Genomic DNA, 17,716 nt, shown 5'->3' with positions numbered 1-17,716 from the left:
TTCAACAAAGGGCAGGTAGTCGGGAATGTCAAAAGATTATTGTTAAACAAAGAAAACCAGATATCTGAAGTTAAGAAAATTAGCGCTTTTCTATGTATGGGAAGATGCAAGAGTCTGGGCTCACTGAAATCATTCCTTTGATGTGCACCTCAGCTATCTGGGGGCTGTATCCTGTATTTTCACATCCCGAGTTTCCTCAGGGCTCACCGCAGGGAGTGGCTGCAGTCTGATGGCTGCTAGATGGCTTGTATTCTTTTCAGCCCTGGCTCACCAGCTCACGCTGGAGGGCTGCAATCATTGGTGACTGTGACATCCTTTGTTTATTGATATGGCAGGAAATATTCCATTTATAAATTTTCCATTTATCAAGTGATTCAAGGGGGTCGTGCTTCAATCTGTTCTTTCCGAGGCAGGCATTAATGAATTCAAAGCATGTGGTATTGATTTTTGAGAGTTCTACCATAAGAGCTATTAAGAATTATTGATTCTGTATTTTATTTTAGGGTTTCAGCTTCTTCATGTTTGAGCAGCCTGTTTAATGGAAGCGCCCGTGTCTCTACATGGCCTAAGGAATATGCATGCAGCAATTGATTAAGTTGACATTTGGTATTAATAGCTTAGAGACTCTTTACAGCATAGTATGCTTATCCATTTTAGGTGAAGGCAATTTTGACTGATGTTTCATAGCTAATAAGTGGTAGTGCTGGGATTCAGACCCAGGTAGGCTGTCTCCAAGTCTGCACACGCCACCCCTCTGCTCCACTGTCTCTAAGGCGCTTGCCCTGGTCATGTTTCCTCTGTGCCTTTGCCTAAGGCCACTTGTACTTTTGGCAGTAGGCGCACTGTGTGCTGTCAAATCGTGATCCACCTGGGCAGCCGGCCCTCAGCTTCATTTCTTATAAGCTGAATGCCTTTAAGGAGCAATTTGACCTCTCTGAGCACTGTGTATGTTTCTTCACCTGTGAAGTTTCAGGGGAGAGTAGTAATCCTTGCCCTCCTGCCTCACCAGGTAGATGTACTGAGCAGCTGATTTAATTCATCCTTCTATCCCTGGGGCATAGAATAGTGTCTGACAAATTGTAGACTTAACAAGTGTTAGCTTCTCTGCTTTCTTCTCCTCTTCCAGAAGCTGGATTTTGGATGAGTTAGATGCTGCGTAGGATGGTCTGAACAGGTAACTTCTTTTTTTTTTTTTTCATGCAAGGCTATTTTATTGAAGTGCTCTCTTCTTGCATTAAGCTCAATTAGTATTTTTATAGATTATTGCTCCTGCTCTGCCTTCATATAATCTATTTGTTCTTTTTTTGTTTAACATCTTTATTGGAGTATAATTGCTTTACAGTGTTGTGTCAGTTTCTGCTGTACAACAAAGTGAATCAGCTATATGTATACATATATCCCCATATCCCCTCCCTCTTGCACCTCCCTCCTGCCCTCCCTATCCCACCCCTCTAGGTCGTCCCAGAGCATCAAGCTGATCTCCCTGTGCTATGCAGCAGCTTCCCACTAACTATCTGTTTTACATTTGGTAGTGTATATATGTCAACGCTATTCTCTCACTTCGTCCCAGCTTCCCCTTCCCCTCCTGTGTCCTCAAGTCTGTCCTCTACGACTGCATCTTTACTCTTGCCCTGCCACTAGGTTCATCAGTACCATTTTTTTAGATTCCATATACATGCATTAGCGTATGGTATTTGTTTTTCTCTTTCTGACTTACTTCACTCTGTATGACAGACTTCAGGTCCATCTACCTCACTACAAGTAACTCAGTTTCATTTCTTTTTATGGTTGAGTAATATTCCATTGTATATATGTGCCACATCTTCCTTATCCATTCATCTGTCGATGGACATTTAGGTTGCTTCCACATCCTGGCTATTGTAAATAGTGCTGCAGTGAACATTGTGGTACACGTATCTTTTTGAATTATGCTTTTCTCAGGGTATATGCCCAGTAGTGGGATTGGTAACTTATTATTTTTTAATAAATTTACTTATTTTATTTATTTTTTGGTGCACTGGGTCTTCGTTGCTACACGCAGGCTTTCTCTAGTTGTGGTGAGTGGTGGCTACTCTTTTTTGTGGTGCGTGGTCTTCTCATTGCGGTGGCTTCTCTTGTTGTGGAGCATGAGCTCTAGGTGTATGGGCTTCAGTAGTTGCAGCACATGGGCTCAGTAGTTGTGGCTCTCGGGCTCTAGAGCGCAGGCTCAGTAGTTGTGGCATACGGGCTTAGTTGCTCCACGGCATGTGGGATCTTCCCCGACCAGGGCTTGAACCCGTGTCCCCTGCACTGGCAGGCAGATTCTTAACCACTGTGCCACCAGGGAAGCCCTGGGATTGGTAACTTATTGAATATAGTCAGGGAACTAAGATAAATACGGTCACAAGACATCTCATTCTGTCTTTTACTTTCATTCTTCCCTTCATAGTAAATATAACTGAGCTCAGCATCTCTCTGGGGAAGCACAACAGTTCTGCTCCCAGAGGTAGGGGAAAGGATTCGTGCTACTTAATGGACCATGGGCACCTCGCAGTGTAGGATAAGAGCAGGTCACACTGAACTGCATGGGCAGGGAGGACTAGATGGAAGTTTCACTGAGGTTTGTAAGGACTGTTGTGATTAGACAAATTAATAAAAAGATGAGAAGGATCTTACAGACATGGAAAATAGCGTCACAAGAGCAAAAGTGGGAAGTTGGGGGGTGGACTTGTGGGATAACGAGTCCATCCATTTAGCTAGGATCTCCCAAGTATAACTGAACGGGAGGTACTGTTGGAGAGGTGACTGGGGTGAGAGTGTAGTAGGCTCCGCATACCCAGTTTGATGTTATCTTTAAGAGATCGTTAATGACTAAAAGTCCTGGGGCATGGGGAGTCATGATGAAGGCCACGTTTTAGGATGGATTGGGACCGGCAGTGCCTGGAGGTGGGGTGAGTAGTTGGACTTCTGGGAGAAATGGCACCTTCGGAATCACAAGTGGAGCTGAGGACTCTGGCAATAGTGCAGAGAGGTGCCTGGAGAAGGAGTCCCTGAGTCATGAAGTTCCTGAGGAGGACTTTGTGGGAGACATGGCCATGACACCCGACTTAGAAAGAAGAGAGAGGAGAAAGAAATAGAAGGCTCTGCACAGGACATGTTGAAAGTAGGGTTAGAAAGCTCGTTTAACTGCTGGGCTCTCACACTGACTGTTTTCAGCCTTCTCTTTAGTATTAGGGCAAAGATAGTCCACTGGCTGAGCTGATTATATTCTTCTGAAGAACCCAGGATGGGGAGTCTGAATTCAGAGCATCCTAAGAGGTGTCTGTGGCCCAGCTGCTGCCTCCTTGGCCAGAGTTAAAAAGAATGTTTTGTGAAGGTGAACTGAATCCTCAGTGCCTAGCACAGACTTTCAGTCTCAAGAATAAATAAAGGCCTTTGTAGAATCCTCTTTCCTCATTTTTTTTTTGGTCAGTGAAGATTCTGCAGCTCAGCGTCTGTCCCCATCTCCCCACTTAAAGTATCCTTGCCCTGCTGATTCCCTTGTTGCTGAATCTGATGATATTGTCTTGTCCTCACCTTACTCCCTGGTTGGGGAGCTAAGATCCCACATGCCTCATGGCCAAAAAACCAAAAAAAACATAAAACAGAAGCAGTATTGTAACAAATTCAATAACGACTTTAAAATGGTCCACATAAAAGAAAATCATTAAAATATATATATATATATATATATATATATATATATATATATATATATATATATATATACTCATCTTTCAGGTTGGCCTAGAATTCTATTAAAATTCAAGCATGGAGGATGACTTGGAAAAATTTATGGTCCTCAAGGAAATTTTCGATCTGGTAGGGCAGCCAGAGACATATACAAACAGCTGTAGTACAAGGTAGACTTCCGGGAGAGCTATAATCGGAGTACAGAGAGGAGCAGGAATAGAGGCGGCAGCATTAATTCTAACGCGAGGGATTTGAGAACATTGTTTTCTTAGCTTTCTGTTTCCTTCCTTCATTCTCGTCTGCCAGCTGCCCACAGGTGAATGCTCTGAAGTTGTACCTTCTTTTTCTCGTGTGTTGACTCTGATGGAAATTTTCCTGGCTGTCCTTTTGTTACCTTTGCCTTAAAAAAAAATTATGGTAAATAACACATAACATGAGATCCACCCTCTTAACAGATTTTAAAATATATGGTACAGGCTTGTTAATGTTGTACAGTAGATTTAACTCTTCATTTACTTCTTCCCCCAGCCCCTGGCAACCACCATTTTACTTTCTGCTTCTATGAGTTTGGCTCCTTTCGATACGTTCTGTAAGTGGAATCATGCAGTATTTGTCCTTCTGCAACTGGCTTAGTTTGCTTCACTTAATGTCCTCAAGGTACTTCTACGTTGTAGCGTATGACAGATTTTCCTTTTTTTTCATGGTTGAATAATATTGCATTGTATGTACCACATTTTGTCTATCCAGTTATCTGTTGATGGACATTTAGGTTATTAACAACTCTTGGTTATTGTGAATAATGCTGTAGTGAACATGGGAGTACAAGGACCTCTTCAATACCCTGACTTCAGTTCTTTTGGGTAAATACTCAGAGACGTGATTGCTGGATCATATGGGAGATCTATTTTTAGTTTTTTGAGGAACCTCCATACTGTTTTCTACGGCAGCTGCATCTTTTTATATGCCCAGCAACAATGCACAAATGTTCCAATTTCTCCACATCCTCACCAACATTTATTGTTTTCTGTTTTTTAAAAATATGGCTGTCTTAACAGGTGTGAGGTGATGTCTCATGGAGGTGTTAACTTGCATTTCTCTGATGATTTAATGATGTTGAGCATCTTTTCATATACTTTTTGGTCTTCTTTGCATAAATGTCTATTCAAGTCTTTCATCCATTTTTTTAATTGGGTTACTTGTTTTGGGGTTGTAGGGGTCTCTTTGCCTTTAACTCCTAAATCTTTTTGCCCCTACCTGACGAGCTCCACATGCCTCTGCTACTCCTCAGCCTGGTCCTTCTGCCCTATTCCCTCCTCATCACTCTGCTCCTGCCATTCTTCCCTTGGTTTCTTTTTTTTTTTTTTTTTTTTGCGGTACGCGGGCCTCTCACTGTTGGGGCCTCTCCCGTTGCGGAGCACAGGCTCCGGACGCGCCGGCTCAGCGGCCATGGCTCACGGGCCCAGCCGCTCCGCGGCATGTGGGATCTTCCCGGACCGGGTCACGAACCCATGTCCCCTATTTGGCAGGCGGACTCTCAACCACTGTGCCACCAGGGAAGCCCCTTCCCTTGGTTTCTGAAATACACTCAGATCCAACTCTGGCACATTCTTAAAAACCTAGGTCAAGTCAAAGTTGCCCATGGATCCTTCCCTGACCACCCAGCCATGTCGCTGTCCCTCTGCTGAAGTCTCTAGGACTTCTTGTCCCTAACGCTTTTTGGGCAATTGGCAGGCACTGCTGCCTTACGTTGGAATGGATGTTACACGTGTGCATTTTTTATGTTAACTGAACTCCGTCTCCTGAAGGGCAGGGATGTATCTGTGTATCCCCCAGAGGACTTTACAAAGCACTTTTGCCACACTGTAAAGACGCAAGAAACCTAGGAAAAGCTGTGTGCGTGTGTGTTCTGGGTATAATGACGGAGCTGAACTTTAAGCCCAAGAGTGCTCTGGCAACAGCAGGAGGACTTGGACGAAGCAAAGTCAAGTGCACAAGCCACCATTATTCCCAAGAGAGATGAGCAGGGCAGAGACAGGGAGGAAAGATGAAAGTCAGAGACCAGGGCCTCTTAGCAAGTTGGGATTGGAGTAGGCGAGCAGGTTTCCACAAGAAGGTCAGGACTGTAATCTGAGGCGTGCTCTGCCAGATTTTTGCAGGCAGGGGATTACAGGTGTGTGCTGGGAGCCGGAGAGAAGCTGAGCTCACCTCACGGCTCTGCAGGGAGTCGTAACAGCTGCTACAGTGGGGGCCAGCCTAGCTGGCAGTCTGAATACCTCTACTCTGAACACCCTGTTCCAGAGAATTCATGGCTTCCAACCCTGGTATGTCCTTGCCAGCAATGCTGTATGAGTGGTTAGCCCTTGCTAAGCTGTAGGTCACCCAGAAGCCCCCAGGACAGCCCTCAAAAGGCCAAGGCTCAGTACAGGAAGGCTACAGACAGGCTGCTGCGTTGCGTAAGCGATGTGCCTCTTGAGTAGTGCTGGTGCGTTGTGCTCCCTGCAAGGGGCTGGAGGACCATTCCCTGGACCTCACAAAATCCATGGACATCCTCGTGACCTTTATAGCATTCATCACACCTTTCACTGTGGTCAGCTTTTTATAACTTTCAAGACCCTGCCTTCTACCTTGAGCCCCAGCAGCCAGCTCTGCCCTGATGATGCCATGGCCAGTTCTGGTCCCTGTGTTCCCTGGGAGAGTTCCAGCCAGAGGACCAATTATGGGTCCCCATCTTGTACCTTTGGAATGTTCCTGAGTGGGTCGAAGGTTGCTCTCACATGAATCCAGGGAAGCAGGACAACCCGGCCTTCCCTCTCCAGTAAGAGGGGAAATGAAGAGGGTAAGCTTGGTCCTCTTAACAGCTAACCCTCCTTCTGCTCATCGACTTTGAGAATAGCTCCGTCCTTTCTGGCTTCTTTCTGACCCTCTCCCACTCCTTCAGTTGTCAGTGTCCTGGGACAGTATGTAGGGTCAGCTGTATGCTTAAAGAAAGAAAATTAGAGAAAAAAGAATTCTTAGGCCCTATCCCTGGAGATTCTCTTTAACTAGGTGTGGACGGGGCCTGGGAATCTGGCATTTCTGTACAGGTATACATGAAAGAACGGCTAGGGGATGGATGACGGACTTACTAGTTGCTGAGTAATTTTTACTTCTTTCTTTGTCCAACTCTTTACTGTTAGGATTTTTCTAGAGTGATCATGTATTTCTTTAAAAATCAGAGAAAATGATGTCATTAAAAAACAAAAACCAGATCTGGAAGCGATCAGTCTTTTCCAGACACCATTAACCTTCGTAACTTTATTCCTCATTTCCGCAGGGGGACTTGATCTCATCTTCATGCCGGGTCTTGGGTTTGACAAACACGGCAACCGTTTGGGGCGGGGCAAGGGCTACTACGATGCCTACCTGAAGCGCTGTCTGCAGTCCCAGGATGTGAGGCCCTACACCCTGGCCTTGGCTTTCAAAGAGCAGATTTGCCTTCAGGTCCCCGTGGATGAAAATGACATGAAGGTAGATGAAGTGCTTTACGAAGACTCCTCAGCATCTTAAATCCTGATGACCACAGCCAAATAATCAAGGTTTTATGCCAGAGAAAAGCCAAACATGTGTATTTTCCCTTGTCAGAAATTAGTGGAAATTGCACAATAATGTGAATATGGGCTGTAGTGTTTTCAGTGTAATTGTTAGATACCGAACATGAAACCATTTTAAAAAATCAATAGCAGTGTGTGTAATAGAACATTAATTAAAACGGAGGCTATCACCATATGATTTTCAGCTTAACTTTCTGGTATTAATGTCCCAGGTTGATCTGTTTTATAGTTTAAGTTAAATATTTATGAGGCACTATGCTCCAACTCAGAGCGTGAGGGGAAAATAAACTCATCTGTAATGGACACTTTCATTAAATCCTGTCATGGGCCTGGGTCAGTCTGGCACGCATATGGAGATTCAGCAATTATTAAATGATTTATTGGTGTTTGCTTTGTGTACAAAGTTCTCCAAGAATATTATACCCTTTCATCATGGCTTCACTTACTCAACCTGAAATTTTATGTCTGACAGTTTGTGGCTTTTGATGGTTAAAGGACTGAAACCTTTTCCAATTTAAATATTTTAATTTCGGCCGATTTGTTTCCATCTCTGCTGTTCTGTGTGTCAGTCACTTACGAGTTTAAGATCTGATATCCTGTAAGTTAGAAATTATTTCTGTTTATGGGTGGTATCTGCTTTGGAAATGAAATTTGGGCTGAAGGTTGGCAGATGCCATCACAGCCAGGGAAAGGGAATTTTGTGGGGGGAAGATTTGGTTATAACCAGAGACCCAGGGGGCTTCCTGGGTCCTGCTCTCTCACTCACACCCCACATCCTACCTCTCACCAGGTCCTGTTGATTCTGCTTCTGGAAACCCTCTTATATCTGTTCCCTTCTCTCCTCGCCCTGTCGTGCCTTTTGTCCAGTCTCTCAGCATCTCTAAGCTGAACTGGGCAAGAGCCTCAGCCGTGGCTTCCTTGCCTTCAGTCTGGTCCTCTTCATTTTATTTCTCAAACTACAGTCAAAGTGATCTTATCAAACATGAACCTGATCATGAAGGACCCCTACTTGTCTCTTTCTAGCCTTTCTTCTCCCCATATTCTTCTTCTCTACAACTTATGCAAACGTTCACATAGCTCCCTAAACACTGCCAGCTTCTTCTGCCCTTTGTGCCTTGTAAGTGTGCTTTTCCTCTGGCTGCAGTGCTCTTTCCTCTTTTGTTCATTTGGAAGACTCTTGTTTATCCTTCAAGACTCAGCTCCAATGTCACCTCTTCTATGAAGTCTTCCTGTGTTCCTTCACTTGTTTAAGTGGCCCTGGTCATTGTCCTCCTTATCACATTGTCCTACATGTCAAATATTAATGGCCATGCCTACCCCTTCACCAGACTGTGAGTGCCAAAGAACAGGGATAATCTTTATACTTCCCCCTTTCGGTAGACACACAGACAATGGTGGGTGTTAGATAATTTTTTTAAAAATCCAAGGTACTAGAATTTATTAGATTGCTAATTGTAATTTATATTGACATAAAATTATTTAGCTTAGAAATTAATACTTGTTAGTTTGGAGGAAAGACTTTACTTCTTCGGCATTGTTTTCGACTCCAGAAACATATTTTCTAGTTTGTGAAGAAACAATTTATTTAATGACCTGTGTCTCTCCTCATTTGATACTCTCATCCACATGAACAAATCGGTTTTCTAGAACTGGCCAGCATAAGCGCTACATGTGGCCATTGAACTCTGGACGTGTGGCCAGTCTGAATGGAGAAGTGCTGATTCAGATTTTGACTATCTAGTATGACAATGAGAATTTTTTTTGAATGAGTTAGTTGAATACATTCAGATGTGTTTCATTTGAAACATGCATCCCTGTTCATAATACCGTTTGATTTGGTGTTTTATGCACAAAAGTAAAAACACTTAAAAAATGTCAATTGGGCTAAAATCAAACGTTCACAATATAGTATATACAGTGAGAAATGGGAGGGAGACAGAATTTCTACAAGCTGTGAAACCACATTACTGTACTGGTGAGAAATCTTAAGGGTTACTTCAACCATAAGGTTAAGGTGAAAGTTAACATAGCTGACATGGCTGTTGGTCTGAAGTGGTTAAACAGTAAAATTCCTGGACGGCTGCAGGTCTGGAAACTTTAGAACTTTAACACATTAGAACTTAATCTGTGTTGTTCTTCTGGCAAAGGAGAGCATTGAAAAGCCCCTCCCCAGCTCCTCAAGTGCAAACAGAACACAAAATCAACTGGCCAGAAGACCCAGGGGCTGAGATTCAGGAAAGCCCGAGGGCTGCAGGGTCCCTCGCCTGGAAAGAGGACCTTTCCCTAGTGACCATTAATGGGCAGTGGTCATTGCGCAGAGGGTATAGGAAAGGGGAAAAAGCCCTGACGGTGCAGGTGATGATGACACAAGCAGAGGCTGAGAACAAGGCCTCGAATTCAGGAAGAGAGCCAACATGAAAGAAGAATGATGATGGTCTTAGGTGAGGGGACAGTCCAGGCAGAAGAGAAATAGCAACGAGATCTGAACAGAACAATCCTTAGTATTGGGGAATTGGAAATATATGTATGTCTATAATTGCCTGTTCTATAGAACTGTGCTTAATTTAACCAGAAAGTAAACCATTAACTTTAGTTCATCTAACAGATATCAGTAAGAACAGTACACTAATTACAGAATTCTACTAAGTAAGAGATGGATAACTGTGTCTTACGTCTAGGCGTGGGTGACATGGTGCAGAAGCTTATTGGTTTCTGGTCCCAGTTCTTTTTTTGTTTTTCTTTTTCCTTTCAGAGATCATTGAAATTCAGTTAATTACATTGCATTTAGTCATAAGTTAACATGCTTATTTCCTCCACTTGCCTGTCACCTCCCCAAGGAAGATTTTCTGCCAAGTTCATGGTTTACTTCAGTACCTATCACAGTCCCTAGCACAAAATAAATGGCCAATAAATCCTTGATGAAGGAATGAACCAATGTGTTTGTTGCCCTGAGTGCGTGGTGACCTTGCCGGTTTTTACGTTGGTTGCTATTTGCTGCTGAGATTCTCTCCTTTCAGCATCATCTCAGGGTTGGATTATTCTGGAACACATTTTCTATTACTGCAGTTGTAATTCCTTCCTTGGCCAGTCCATATGTGTGTGTTGCATTATCTGTGCTGTTTGGCCTTGTTAATACATTTCTTCTTTGCATCTTTATGGTCATCTTTCCTCCTATGTCCAGGCAGTCTTAGGCCTCCTGCCCTGTAAGAGTGATCTCTAATCCCTGCAAGCCCCTGCCCCAAATATATGTTTATTTATGTGCTTAAAAATAAGTGGAGAGATGTTCAAAATGGCGGAGGACTGAGATGTGGAGATCACCTTCCTCCTCATAAATACATCAAAAATACATCTACATGCGGAACAACTACAGAACAACTACTGAACGCTAGCAGAAGACATCAGACTTCCCAAAAGGCAAGAAAATCCCCGCATACCTGGGTAGAGCAAAAGAAAAAAAACAGAGACAAAAGGATAGGGACAAGACCTGCACCAGTGGGAGGGAGCTGTGAAGGAAGAAAGGTTTCCACACACTAGGAAGCCCCTTCGCGGGTGGAGACTGCGGGTGGCGGAGTGGGGAAGCTTCGGAGCCGCGGAGGAGAGCACAGCAACAGGGGTGCGGAGCGCAAAGCGGAGAGATTCCCGCACAGAGGATCAGTGCCGACCAGCACTCACCAGCCCGAGAGGCTTGTCTGCTCAGCCGCCCGGACGGGTGGGGCTGGGAGCTGAGGCTCGGGCTTTGGTGGATCCCAGGGAGAGGACTGGGGTTGGCTGCATGAACACAGCCTGATGGGGGCTAGTGCGCCACAGCTAGCTGGGAGAGAGTCCGGGGAAAAAGTTTGGAACTGCCAGAGAGGCGAAAGACCTTGGTTTCGGCGTGCATGAGGAGAGGGGATTCCATCCCAGTGTGCCCACAGAAGGCAGAACACCACCTAAGCAAGCTCCAGAGATGGGCAATAGTAGAGGGAGATCAGCTTGGTGCTCTGTGACCACCTAGAGGGGTGGGATAGGGAGAGTGGGAGGGAGGCAGAAGAGGGAGGAGATATGGGGACATATGTATATGTATAGATGATTCACTTTGTTATACAGCAGAAACTAACACACCATTGTAAAGCAATTATACTCCAATAAAGATGTTAAAAAAATAAGTGGCAAATTTCTTTTTAAATAATAATTATGTATGTTAGGAAACATATACATAAAAGGAAAAGATGAGATCATTGAAACAGTTATATCTATAATTTATAATATAATGTACTCAATTTCTATAAAGGAGAGCAACGTGATGGACGTTTTTTGGAAATTTACTATTTTTGAAAACCTTATTTTAACCCCTTTTGAATGATTCAAAAGTCTGGTTCTAATTTCAGTTTATTTTAGTATTTGGTTTTAAGGGCTTCTATAGCTGAAAAAGATGCCTTCCAGAAATAAGCAGATCCACATGGAAGCAGTACTGCCCTTACACTAAAATTTGCCATTCTGTCAGTTTTGCAAATTTTTTAAAAAGTTGAAATTGGGCGAGTAAGTATCCATATTCTTGAGGTGGATTATTCTTGCATATTAATCAGAAGATGCTGCACATTTACTTTGTTAGTAAATGGGTTTTAAACTCATTGAAACTCCTTGAAAGATTTTAAACTGAGTTAGAAAAATTCTGCTTCCAATTTTTTTAGTTGTGCAGATACGAAAGTGTTTATAGGTGTCAAGCATAGTTTATCGCAACATAATCATATAATGATGAAAATATTTCCAAATAACCGTTTTCAGTATGCTCTCTCCATGTCATGTTTCTTTCTGAAAAAAGCTCCTTTCTGTGTCTTAGATGGTATATGACTTTTACCCTGAAGATTCAAATGAGATGTATTTGGTGTGGAGGTGTGGAATGCAGGGAGATATTTGCTTAGGTAGCAATTTACTGGTGACCATTTATAATCATAGAAAAGTCAAAAAGTTTTGAACACTCAACCTTTGTGTAAAAAAAACGTGCAAAACTCATCTTTTTTTTTTTTTTTAGTGTTTATTTATTTGGTTGCACCAGGTCTTAGTCCAAGCAGGCAGTCTCCTTAGTTGTCACATCTGGGCTCCTTAGTTGCAGCTTCTGGGCTCCTTAGTTGTGGCTCGCCAGCTCCTTAGTTGTGGCACATGGACTCCTTAGTTGTGGCATGCAAACTCTTAGTTACGGCATGCATGTGGGATCTAGTTCCCTGACCAGGGATCGAGCCCAGGCCCCCTGCAGTGGAAGTGCAGAGTCTTAACCACTGGACCACCAGGGAAGTCCCAGCAGTGCTTTCTACATGGTATCCAATAGTATATCTTGACAAATGTGCCCAGATATTTTTACCCCTAAATTGTTTTATGAGTACTTCATCTATATTTCCATGGCAGGAAGAACAAGTGTTTTCTACATGGTATGCTACATTTTGGGTTTTTACTATTAAGGAAGAAAAAAGACATAAACATTTAGGATTATATTTAGGGAACATTGTTTAAAGTATATTAGTTAGTAATTCATGATATTAAATATTACTGAAAACATTATGGAGGTTTGTCTTCACCTTCTGGACCCATAGCTTCTGCTAACCACAGTGGCTTCACACTTTTCAATATATATTTGAAGAGTGAGGTTCATCATTACTATGATGAGCACAGATCCCTGATACAAAATATCTTTGTGATCATTTCAAGTTTGGCGGCTCACTTGCTGGCAAATCTCACTGTTCTTTTTCCTTGTCGTATGGCTGATGAATAGCTTTTACCCGTAGCAGAAGTATATCGGCTGTTGTTGCTCGCTTGTGTTTGCATTATTCGAATTATCTTTGTGCTACTGTTTCTTTGCAAGAATCTTTTTAAGCCACTTTTCCATTTTAAGAGGGTTGGTTTAGTAAAAACTACATAATGTAACACATAAATCCATGTGCCTGGAAATATTAAAATAACACAGTACATCTCAGTATGCTGAAAGGAACGAAACACTTCCTTTCACAGTATCCAACAGCTATTTTCTGGCTTGCATACTAACTGGACATGGGGCCTTCTGATGTGCTGGCAGAGTGAGGGGCCGACGTCAGTCTATGTTTTAAGCTTCAGCAAAACTTAATTCCTTGTCTTTTAAAGATAAAAAATAAATATAACTAGAGATTCTAATTTCTTCCCAAGCCCCAGTGGTTCACCTTGCCCACTCCCTGGGGCGTGTCACCCTGTTTGGAGACCACTGCTCTAAGAACATGTCCTCCCAGCTGGATGGGTACAGGGTTTGGTTCTCTGGTCCCTCCATTAAGAGGCGGCCTGAGCTGCAGGGCACTGACTTCATCTGCCCCTCCTCTCCTTGGCTCTTGTTGACCACATATTTGTATCTGACCTCCCATGACCCTTTCATCTCGCTGGTCCCCTGTGTACCAATACTGGTCTCCTTGTCTTCTGAGTGCTTTTTTGGGGCTCTTCTCTTGCCCATAGTGTTTTGAGTACTAGGAGAAATAATTTCTCTAAGTTAGTCCTTGACAAACAGAGTGCCTTAAAGAACCCTGCCACCTAGGAAACAGCAGATGCCTTTCTTTCGGTTCTTTTCCTCTCAGACTTCGCCTGGCTGACCAGTATCCACTGTTTGGGTGCATCAGAGGACTTCTGAGCCTAAGTAAAAGACGAGGAGCACTTTTTAAGTCCCTCAATTCTCTTTGCATTTCATACCTCTGCCCACCCCGCCAGTTGCAGCTGTTTTTCTTATATGTGTCCCATAAATATCCTACCTATACTTTTTTTTTTCACTTGATCAAGATTTATTTCAAGGCCTGAAAACACTGACTAATCAAAAGTGGCCCTACTGCCATTTCTTATAATATATAAACACTTAATATAAAACTTAAAAAATTGTAGACACCATTAACTAAGTCCTAAACCACACACTATAGGTTTTTCAAAAACAATAGTTATTTAACAAAATGTAAGGTGACAATATCAAAGAATTTTCACACTTAATCAGGATATAATCAGTCACAAGCTACTCAAAGAAACACATCTTTTTTACACCTTCCATGTTTGTTTTTAACTTTGTTTCATAGAACCACTGATAACTGGGGCTTCTTTCAAGTATAGGATTTCTAACATGAAATTACATTTTCTAAGTATTTCTATAAATAAGAAATGAAAAAGACACATACTACATTGTTTGCCATAAATTCATACACCAAAAAGTCAAAACAATCCAACTGAATTTATTCCTGCTTCCCCCTACTCCAACATTAGCTTTAGATGTTTTTCTAAATATTATATAAACAGTTTTGTTAAAATCAGTTCTCTCATTTATGCAGATTAGGGGAAAATGGTTTTATAATGAGTTATCTTTAAAATTACCTTCTAGATAGCACTCTTTAGCCTTAAATTACATTGTGTACACACAGCTACAACAGTTTGCATTTGCTCAGGAAACATATAATTACATTAAAAACAAATAACTTTGTATTTCATAGTTTAGTTGGCTCTTAACTAGTTTCCCTAGGGGGGAAACAAGTATTTTGTGTTGTTTAAGAAACTGGTATATATAAATGAACTGCTAGGTGTTCATTTAAACTTTGGGGAAACCTACAGATGAAGTTTTGGATGTTTTTTCTAAAATGCAAGAGATATGCACTTAATCACTCTTCATATAGTGAAGGGATGGGATGGCAGATACAGACGCAGATGAAACTCTACATTTTGTAAATGTAGAGTTGGATATTCTAAATGGAAAAACTGACACACAATTGTTTACAGAAAACAAAGGTTAAGAAAAATGTTGAAGAATATCTACTCTTAAAGAGGGAAGTGTTATACAACACAAAAATGAGACCTAGAGATTCGAAAAACACTCATTTTACTGTTTTAAAAGAAAAACAAAAAACTAATAGGGAGAGAGTCTAGACCAATTAGAACTGAGGCAGCTGTAACAAAAATGGAACCCAGTACAATGATTTGAGCCCTTAAAGGAAATGACTAATTGAAATGAAATTTCACAAGTCTTTATGTCTATAATAATATATAAATGCACAAAATATCAAAAATACAAAGTCTGGATTTTTCCCCTTAGGTTTGTAATAAACTGTCAAACCTCTGCTTAATATAGTTACTTTTATAACCCTTCTGATTAGCAGAGCATGCTACACAGTACATGCATGCTAAAATTTTACCATGAGAATTATAGTTCTCATCTCAAACTAGTGACTTGCCTGTTACCCATATTTATATATATTTCATTTCCATTAAAAAACACTTAAGACCTTTCAAGTGTACATTTTAATCAGCATATTACATAAAAAAGAATCTTGATTTTTAAAATGAACCTTTTTAGTACTGTAACATGATGGGTTTAATTGAACAGTTGGAACATAATATGGTAACTACATTGTACTGTTTAATTCACAGCTGTAGGAAAATGTTTGATTTTTAAAATATAACCAGGATGAGGCTGTAGAGTTATGAGCAGTAAAATATTAGAAAACAGTGAATGAATAAATAAGATGCCTTTCCATCAGTGGCCATTCATTATTTTGCTTTTACGAACCTGGAAGAAATTGTCTTCTTTGAGTTTCAAATGTTCTGGTAAATCTAGTCGTTTCTTAGCTTCCTCAATATCACCTTGAATTGCTGAAATAAGTGACTCTAAAGAATCAAAGTTCTTTTCTGGTCTGAGGTAGCCGACGACGGCCACATTGAGAAGTTCCCCATAGAAGTCCTCTTTGAAAGTATGCATGATACGAGTTTCCATGGACTTTTTCGTATTCTTATAGTATGGGTTCCATCCTATGCTCATCACCATCTTATGGACGTCTCCACTTCCAACACTGACCCAACCATGGTAAATGCCAGTGGATACATCAGCTGGAAGATTATCTATTACTTGTTTAGGAAAGTTAGCTGTAGGGATGCCCAGCTGCTTGGAGCTGTGACCGAAGCCCCGCACCACCTGGCCGCGGCAGAAGTAGGGCAGGTGCCTCATGACGCCGTCAGCTCGGGGTGCGGGCTGCGGTCCAGTCTGCGCGTCCGGCGGAGCCGCCATCGAGGCGGTGCCAGGACCTCCCGGACCCGCTGGGGGACACGGGCGGGAGCTCCGCAGGCCGGCCGGCGGGGCGAGCGCACAGGCGTACAACGGGCCGAGCGGCACGGACGACATGCCCCGGCGAGACCCTCACGCAGCTGACCGAAAAGAAGGTGTTGGGCGACTCAGAGGCTGCGTCTGGGCTCCGGAACGCCGGCGACCTTGGAAGTCCCTACCTATACTTTTAGTCTTAAAATGATATGTTTAAAAAGTATACTTAAGAAGCAAACAATTGTTTCAGTGGTGAATCAGATCCCAAGGAGTTCACTATTAGAAATGGTGAACATCTGGTTTATCACTGAGAAATAATCTCTTTAGGATTGAAATGCAAAAAGTGTTTGTTATTTCCTCTCATGAAAAGAGAACGAGTACTATATTATTCTGAAGATCTGGGTTGGATACTTGTGGACGTTGATGCTGGAGAATAGATAGATCCTATAAGTTCTAAATATTTGCTGTTCCTCAAATCTAACAAGAAGGTAAGGTAGGCAATGCTACTCCCTGTAGTAATGCTTAATATTGATATAAGACCCAGTGGACAATGGAGATAGCGGTGTGGGGAGGCACATCCTCCACTCCATCCTCCATGCTTCCGTGCGTTATCGTCGTAAAATATATAACTCTACTTATATCGCTTGCCTGCTTAACAGCTTTTGATGGTTCTCTGTTGCCCAAAGAATAAAATGTAAACCCCTGGCTAGCATCTAGGACCCTTTATAACTTTATTACAACCTCCCTTCTTATCTCTCTCTCCCTCTTTCTCTCTCAACACACACACACACACACACACACACACACACACACACACACACACCCCTCATTTCTTCTAGACCAATAATTCTAGTTACATCAGAATCCCATATTCTGGGTAAGAGCTAGATTAGATCATTATACAGTTGGCTATTAGAATGCATCTAGAATAAGAGAGCTGTGTTAACAGCACGTAGTTCAGGAATGGGAGATCTCAATGAGGAATCAAAATGTTTTCAAAAGTGACTTATCGATTGCCTGTGGATCTTCTTTTTTTTTAAATTAATTTATTATTTATTTTGGGGGGCTGCACGGCGAGCAATGTGGGATTTTAGTTCCCCGACCAGGGATCGAAACTGTGCTTCATGCTATGGAAGCGTGGAGTCTTTTTTTTTTTTAACATCTTTATTAGAGTATAATAGCTTTACAGTGGTGTGTCAGTTTCTGCTTTATAACAAAGTGAATCAGTTATACATATACATATGTCCCCATATCTCTTCCCTCTTGCATCTCCCTCCCTCCCACCCTCCCTATCCCACCACTCTAGGTGGTCACAAAACACCGAGCTGATCTCTCTGTGCTATGCAGCTGCTTCCCACTA

The 17,716-nt window shown here is 42.2% G+C and overlaps 2 protein-coding genes across 11 annotated transcripts in view; one reads left to right on the top strand and one right to left on the bottom strand.

Annotated features, from left to right (window-relative positions):
• Positions 1-17,716, top strand: part of LOC307181787 (5-formyltetrahydrofolate cyclo-ligase) — a 263,359-nt gene that overhangs the window by 44,226 nt on the left and 201,417 nt on the right. For 2 of the 10 annotated variants that reach the window (XM_079912624.1, XM_079912627.1), the window contains exon 3: positions 7,025-11,286. The exons of the other annotated variants lie outside the window; for them this stretch is intronic. In XM_079912624.1, the coding sequence (XP_079768750.1) occupies positions 7,025-7,257 (233 nt within the window). In that variant the 3' untranslated portion in view covers positions 7,258-11,286. Of the gene's footprint in view, positions 1-7,024; positions 11,287-17,716 lie in introns of those variants that run through there. 10 annotated transcript variants of the gene reach the window in all.
• On the bottom strand, positions 15,736-16,326 carry LOC307182167 (riboflavin kinase-like; the record flags this gene model as incomplete). Its single annotated transcript, XM_079913393.1, has 1 exon — positions 15,736-16,326. One exon carries the CDS (start codon positions 16,324-16,326, stop codon positions 15,799-15,801), a length of 528 nt encoding a protein of 175 aa, XP_079769519.1. The 3' UTR covers positions 15,736-15,798.

The sequence above is a fragment of the Stenella coeruleoalba genome (assembly GCF_951394435.1).
Source record: "Stenella coeruleoalba genome assembly, chromosome: 2".
Lineage (NCBI taxonomy): Eukaryota > Metazoa > Chordata > Mammalia > Artiodactyla > Delphinidae > Stenella > Stenella coeruleoalba.
This window is presented reverse-complemented; position numbering and strand designations above follow the sequence as displayed.